This window comes from Triticum aestivum, chromosome 2D (assembly GCF_018294505.1).
Source record: "Triticum aestivum cultivar Chinese Spring chromosome 2D, IWGSC CS RefSeq v2.1, whole genome shotgun sequence".
NCBI lineage: Eukaryota > Viridiplantae > Streptophyta > Magnoliopsida > Poales > Poaceae > Triticum > Triticum aestivum.
This window is the reverse complement of record NC_057799.1, coordinates 621,989,699-621,997,328: the sequence shown is the minus strand read 5'-3', so window position 1 is coordinate 621,997,328 and position 7,630 is coordinate 621,989,699. Positions and strand designations below refer to the sequence as shown.

Here is a 7,630-nt window from a genome sequence, read left to right as displayed (position 1 = left end):
TTTGAAGTTAAACAGTATATACCTTTGATCATGTTTATAGGAAAATCCATTGACTACTACAATAGTACTAAATAGACATAATATGAAAATATATCTGACTATAATTTGAAATTTTAGCGCCCAATCACAACCAAAAAGAGGGAAGTTGTCGGGGGGTGGGTGCGACATATGCCAAAGGATGGCTTATCATGGTGGGAGCGAGTAGAACGTTGCCGGTGCCCGAAAGCGGGATGAGGCGTAGACACGAACGCCGACGTACTTTATCCAGGTTCGGGGTCTCCTAGGAGATAACACCCCTAGTCCTGCTCTGCGGGGTCTCCGCATGATCACTAAGGCACTAGTGGGTACAATGGTGCTCCTCGAGCTATATGCTAGAGGTAGGAGAAAGCAAGGCTAGCTCTCCCCTCTCTCTATGTGTGAGTCTAGTTCTAACAGGTTGGGAACCCTTTGCATGGGTGCCCTGAGGGGTTTATATACGCTTACCCCCAGGGGTACAATGGTAATCTGGCCGGGTGTAGGACCCGACTGTCAGTGTCTCTAGTCACCGGCTTCTCCGCCGGCTGCTGGGGCCCGCCGCCTGGTGGGCCTCGCCGACTGGTCTGGTACGGAGCCGACAGGCCGCCCCCGCCGCTTACGGGTCTGGTCGGTGGCTGATTACTGTAGCCGTAATGCTAATGACGCGTACTTGGTCAGGGGGAGGTGGCTACAGTCCCGCCGCTTGGTGGGAGATCACTGTAGCCACACCGTGTCTCATCTGGTTAATGGCGCATGGACCCCGAGGGAGGGGAGGGCCGCCTGCTAGAGGACGGCCTCCCTCAGGTCCGACTGGTCGGGCTTCCGCCGTCTTCCGGGCTCTCGCTGCCTAGTAGGGCCCGCCGCCTGCGGGCTGTACCGACAGGCCATCGTGGGAACAGGGCTCCGCCTGTCAGGAGTGACGTCAAGGGTAGAGTGGCAACAGTGCCGCGCCGTGCGGAGATCTCCGCCTGTACGGGGCACTGTGGCCGCGCCTCGTCCTGGATATGGGAGTGATGGGCTACACTGTAGCCACATCTTGTCTTGTCTTCTTAATGGGGGCGCGGACTTTGATGGCGCCGTGGGCCGCCTGCTAGGAGTCAGCCTCTCTGAAGGCCGCCTGCTAGGAGTCGGCCTATCTTGGTGCCGTCTTCTGGAGCTTGGCCGTCTTTTGGCAGCCGGCCACTCGAGCCAGCCGGCCACCAGATGGCGGCGCTTCATTCTGGATGTTTATGGGGCACAGCCGGCCCAATGTCTTGAAAGGCTCAGGGACTCGGGTTAGGCTACCTGTGGCCCATTACTCCGACAGTAGTCCCCGAAGCTGGTGAGGCGTCGCGGTTGATGAGTCGAGAAGCCTCAGCAGTTTCCTTCTCTGAATGCTCTTGTTGAGTGCTTCGTCCGTCTCCTGGTGCGCCGCCTGTTGGGAGTCGGAAGTGACCAGGCGGCTTCGTGTGATGATTTCGAAACGCCAAGGCGGGAACCAGGTGGCGTGCTTGCTAAGCCTCTAGGCCTGCCGCCCGCTGCAAGTACGCCACGCGGCGCCAGCCAGCCGGGCCAGCCTGCCAACCCACGCTCACGATGGGACGTGACAGCGGGCTAGGCCCGCCACTACCGGGCCTCGGCGCACGGGCAGATCCGCTGCGGCCGAGGCAAGCGGTTGCGATTCCAAGGGGAGTTACTACGCAGTAACTTGCGAAATAAACGCGGGGTCGTGGGTGCAGTTAATCCCACGATCCCACGCCCCGCCCCCTCGGCTTCGTAGCCCGAGGGCTATAAGTAGGGGGAGGAGGGGGAGCGGCGGAGCACGCGCGCCCTCCTCTCCCTTCGCCATTTCCATCTTCTTCCTCCCCTTGCTGCTACCGCACCTCCGTGCTCCGCCGAGGCGCCGCCGCAGCTTGCCGCCGTTAAGCTCTTTCGCCCCAGGATCCTTGCTCAATCCCGCTTGGTCTCCCATGGCGCGCGAGAGGGGAGGGGACTGGGATGGCTCGCTCGTCATCAACGACCATCTCTCCTTCCTCCGCGCCACACGGCGGTGCCCGGCGAGGGTTTCGTCAAGGTGCACGTGCCGCCGAAGGAGGAGATCTCGCCGGCGGCGCAAGGAGGCGAGAGGGTCGTCTTCCGCTCGCACTTCCTCCGCGGCTTCGGCCTACCGGCAAGCGGATTCCTCCGCTCCTTTATGGAGTTCTACCATCTTCAGCCGCACCACTTGACGCCCAACATCGTGACGCTGCTGTCCGCCTTCGTCATGGCGTGCGAGGGCTACCTTGGCATCCTCCCCACCATCGAGTTGTGGGGAGCCTTCTTCTACACCAAGCTGGGCACCTCCGCCAAGGAGAAGGCGACCCAGTGTGGCGCCTTCGTCGCGGTGCGCCGACCGTCACCGAAGAACATCTTCCCCGCCATCAAGCTGTCACAGTCGGTGAAACTGTAGCAGAAATCATATTTCTACATGGAGAACGTCGACCCGGCAATCGACTTCATCAACTTGCCGCCCTACGAAGCAGGCCCTCCGGCTGAGCCTCGGGCCAACTGGGGCTACAAGCCGAAGCCCATATCGGCTGACGCCACCGCCGCCATCAACCGGCTCCGGGTGCTGACGAAGGCGGAGGGCCTCGTGGCATCCGACCTGCTGGTCGCCTTTGTCGAGCGCCGGGTTCTCCCGCTCCAAGGCCGGCCTCATCTGATCTGTCGGATGAGCGGGCACCGCGACCCGAGCCGGATGTGCACGAGGGACATGCCGACTGCCGAGGTGGCCCGGATGGTGAACGAGATCGCCGACCTCAAGCTGTCGGAGGGGTCTTGGCGGTTCGGCAAGCGGCCATATTCCCGCGCCGACCCGCCGCCTGCTGTAAGTTCTTCAACTCTTTCTTTTAGTACTTGTCTTGGTCTTGATCTTGGTCTTGAGCAGATGGTCTTTTGAATGTAGATCTATATGTCTCCTGCGACGGCTGCCGTCGTAGGGCCGGGTGGAGACTACCAGCCGGGCCGGGAGGTGAGCGATGTGGACGACCCCGACTTGGGGGCGGCCGCCCTGGAGGATGACGCCATAGGTGGCGGCGACGGAGCGGGCGGCTCCGAAGAAGGAGGCGGCATCGACACCTGGCCCGATGACGTGATGATGAGGACGAGTCGCGCCCTGCACGAGGCGCCGGCAAGGCGGACGCGGGCCCCTCCGCCGAGCCGACTGCTCGAGGCGGCACGCGTAAGCGTAAACAGGGCGTCGTCTTGTTTGGCAGCGCGCCGAAGAAGGCTAAGAACCCGACCGCTGCGACCAGGCGGAAGAAGGCCACCGCAAAGGCAGCCAAGTTTCAGAATCTCCCGAAGGCGCCTCCCATGGTGTCGGCGTAAGTATCTTTTCCTTGTGCATTTCCTTTCTTGTTGATTCTGTCTAAGCTTCCTTGCTTTATTTTCCTTGACTTAGGGCCCCGCTCTCTCTTGAGAAGTCACTCGCCGCCTCCGTCATCGGGTCGGCGGAGACTTCCACCACCACCCGGCGAATCAACCCTGCGGCCGACCTCCGGGAGGCGCAGGAACGAAACGCGCGTGAAGCGCGCGAGGAGCAGGAAGCCGCCCGCCTGGAGAAGGCGGAGACAGACAAAGGTGGAGGCCGCTGCGCTGAAGAAGCTGGCGGAGGCTGAGGCTGATGCCGCAGCGAAGAAGCGGCTTGAAGAAGCCGCGCGCCGCCAGGAGCCGCTATTCGTCGTTTCTTTGAACTCCGCGCCACCTGCACCAGAGTTCACGGCGCCGACTGGGGAGCCGGCGACGAGCACCCTAACATGGAGCGGGAGAGCGGCGATGTCGTCATGCCGGACGTGGCCGTGCCTCCGCCACCGCCATCTGGAGGGGCGCGAGACAAGCAGCCGGCTGCCCCGCCGGCGCCACCAGCCGGAAACCATGCACATACGCACTCCTTCTAGCTCATAGCACTTTTTTTAGCACCGATGTTGTTTTATAAAATATTGGAAACTTGAAAATTAATTTTGTACAATGGTTTGTCTTGAGATTTTTTTTTGAAAATTATTATTTTGTTTGTCATTATACATATACTGCAATATTAACTAGTGAACAAAGTCAAAATTTAGACACCGTGTTAATAGCTAAAACATCACTACAATATATATTTGCAACATTTTGCACAAAACTATGACAACATGTGCTATGTGCATGCAGAATTTTTTTGCTTGTCTAAATAACATATTATTTGCTATTAAAGCTACACCACATCTTTATTTCTGTAAGAATGTACAACTCTGCATGTTGGAAATTTAGGTGGGTGCCGAACAACCTGGACCAAATTCAAATTGATTACAAAGCAAATTTAAACCAGGTTGTTTTCTAGTTTTCATGGACTGAATTTGAAAGATCGGTTTCAGGCCCATACATGCACATGTGCAACCAGAGCAGTTGCATAGGGGCCCAAAATTTGCAAGTACCACTATTATTAGTACTAATCTAAAAATTAAAGACTAATGAGACATTAAATTGTACTGACCAACCCTAAAACCATCCCACTGATTGAGGCCCACGGCCCAACTCATGTCCCTTATTCCCATCACTTTTTTGTCATGTTCAAATCCTCATAGGAGAGCTCTCGAAGAAGTCACACCAAATTCTCCACATTCTCTTCTCTCTCTTTCTCGACTCGCCAACGACAAATCAGATCCTTGCATTAACTCGCAACTCCCACATCCTCATCTCCTCCGCCGATGGCTTTTGAAATATCCCAAGAGAGCACTTCATCGGATATTGGCAATTAACTGCAAGATCGTTCGGCTATACCCTATAAATTATGTATTTTACTGGTTACTTCATTTATTGATCCATTGAATCATCCTATTGGAAAATCAGAACGTGTTGTCTTGCTTAGTCGTGGTGCAATCACAATAATTAATGAAATATACATCCAAAAAATGATTAATAAAAACTATTTCAGTTGGTTTTCTCATACATGGGTCCTAAATTATGATTTTACTTCGGCATCCCTACTTGGTGTTTGGTGAATTTGAGATTTGTATGTTACCAGAATTTAAACCTTGTGTATGTAGTGTGACTACATTTCTTGTTTTTCTCATTATAATAGTGTGAGTATATTTCTTGCACCCAATTATTGGCATTGATCATATTATAGCATAGCATTCACCTTTTTTTTCAAATATCTTGACAACTATATATTAAGGGTGAGCAAAACTTAGACACTGAAGCTTCTAGTTTAAGGGCATGTTTAGTTCATGCACCAACCATGGCAGACGACAAGTTAGGCACATGTAAGTCAATTAACACTTGTGGCAAAAGATTATTTCTTGCAGGCTATCATTGTGACCTGAAAAGGTCTGTAAAATATCTTTTATTGGCGCAAAGTATGACCTGAGTTTAGGTTGTCCAAGATATATGCTGCTCCCTCAAAGGAGGCATATAAAGCTTTGTTTGAAGTCAAAAAATGTATAAATTTGATCATGTTTATAGGAAAAACCATCTACAACTACAATACCAAATAGATATAATATGAATATATACTTTATTATGTATCCATTGATATTAATTTAGAATCTAGAATCGCGATTCTCGATAGTCTTTTTCCTACAAACTTAATAAAACTTTGCGCCCTTTGATTGACTTCAGACAAAATTGGTGTATGTTTTATTTTTAAAGGAGGAGGGAGTAGGTTTGGGTTTAAAATTGTAGCGTTAGTACTCTAGTACATATTGTACTCCTGTAGGAGTACAGGTGTAGGATAAGAGTCACAGCTGGGTGTGCACGTATGCGTTTATGGCCATGGATGGGCCCGACTCCGATTCTCCTAGCTGAAATCACACTACTGTTACAATTATTCTCTTTTTGTTTTGCTTTCGGACAAGAAAGTGAAAAAAAACAGTAAAGTTGCAGCGTAGAGCATACTACGTGTGCACCATGGATGGATGGAGGAGACGCGTGGCTATAAAGAGAGAGCACCATCTATCTATCTATCGACCAAATATCTCTCTGATTGCATTGCCTCCCTGCCTGGCTACATTTGACTTGCTTCCATCCATTCGATCCACTCAACTCAAGGAAGATCTACTGCACTCCCGCCCATACTAGCCGAGGTTCGTTGGGTAGGATAAGATCATCGATGGAGGATGTGTGGAAGGACATGTCGCTGTGCTCCACCCCGCTCGCGCTACAGTCCTACCACCTCCACTCCCCGGCCGCCGCTCCCTACCGCGGCGCCGCTGTCTACCCCCAGGACTACCTGGCCGGCGCGGTTCCGCAACCGCCCCGCACGCCGCCGCCGGCTCACACGGCGCTCACCCTGGAGTTCACCTGCCCCGGGGGGACCAGCGCTGCCAACACGGCCACCAGCTCCGGCGACGACCCAGCCGGCTGCCACTTTGGCTTCTCCGCGTCCGGAGGCGGCAGCAGGAGGGCCGTGGTCCAGCCGGCGGTGGGCGGCGACCGGCGGCAGCGCCGGATGGTCAAGAACCGGGAGTCGGCGGCGCGGTCGCGGGCGCGGAAGCAGGCCCACACCAACGAGATGGAGCTGGAGCTGGAGCAGCTGCGCCGGGAGAACAGGATGCTTATCCAGCGCGAGCAGGACTTCATCAACGTACGTACATATCCACACGGCAATTTCTCTCTTTGCTATGGATGAAAGTGCTGAATGGTTAAATGTTGGCATGCAGGATCGCTTGGCGAAGGCGGCGCAGGTAGCCGTCCCGGACTGCAGCAGCAGCAGCAGCAGCTGGAGGAGGAACACTAGTAGCAGTACCCTCCAGCAGCCGCAGAGGTGCCGCTCCGCCCCTGCACCATGATCGTCGCGGCGGCCATCGACTCTAGCAGCGGCAGCTTCATTCCACTTACTAGTACAACGGATTGATTGTCCAAGCTAGCTAGATGACTTGATTAGCATTGTACTACGCGTTAACCAAGTACTATGTATGTAATCTAGCAGTAGCCTACTTCCTTGCAAAATTAAGCAAGCATGTAGCTCGACGATGGATGGAAGTTAAGCTAAGCTAGTACTCAACTACTGTACTAGTTGCACTATACTACTTGGCGTCTGTCTCCTTAAAGAGCAATACTGAGGCCGGAGAGAGGAATGGATCAATTGTGCCAGCTGCGCATATTAACGGCTTTTCCATCACAAGCCTACTTGAGTGGGGATCGAGTGGCCGAATGGCCTGAGAGAAAGATACTAGTAGATGAATGACGAATGCATGCATGATAAGATGGATTTTATTCAGGCCAGACATACCGTGGGCGGGTTGATTCAGTTTTGCTTTGTGGCACGTACCAACATGTGGATGTGGAATCCTATGTTTGTACTATCTATGTAGGAGTATGTCCCCACCACCACACATGTAGCACATATGTGGACATAGACACTAACTTCTTTTTCGCCGTTAATGCCGTCAACGACAGCATCTATATATGCAATATATGTGCGTGGCTGCAATAAGCATACTGACGGGTACATATTTTGGGATGGGACGAGGTGACATATGTCACCATCAACTCCCCGGCAAAAGAAATGTATGAAATCGACATGGGTCATGTTACGCCAACCCCACCGCCCACGATTAGGCTGTAGCAGCCGTATATAGCCTGTCCTGTCCACAAAGAAAACTAAAACCTGAATCAT

The 7,630-nt window shown here is 53.4% G+C and overlaps 1 protein-coding gene across 1 annotated transcript; it reads left to right on the top strand.

The window, feature by feature from the left end:
* Positions 1-5,993: 5,993 nt before the first annotated feature.
* On the top strand, positions 5,994-7,234 carry LOC123050493 (bZIP transcription factor 27). The gene is made up of 2 exons (XM_044473276.1): positions 5,994-6,595; positions 6,672-7,234. The coding sequence occupies exons 1-2, from the start codon at positions 6,122-6,124 to the stop codon at positions 6,798-6,800; spliced, it is 603 nt and encodes a 200-aa protein (XP_044329211.1). The 5' UTR covers positions 5,994-6,121; the 3' UTR covers positions 6,801-7,234.
* The last annotated feature ends 396 nt before the right edge of the window (positions 7,235-7,630 follow it).

What these genes read in the sequence shown, in the direction of transcription:
- LOC123050493 (XM_044473276.1), top strand. Translation starts at nt 6,122, where the DNA reads ATGGAGGATGTGTGGAAGGACATGTCGCTGTGCTCCACCCCGCTCGCG. An exon ending in GCGAGCAGGACTTCATCAAC is followed by an intron (nt 6,596 to 6,671) that starts GTACGTACATAT and finishes GTTGGCATGCAG; the next exon opens with GATCGCTTGGCGAAGGCGGC.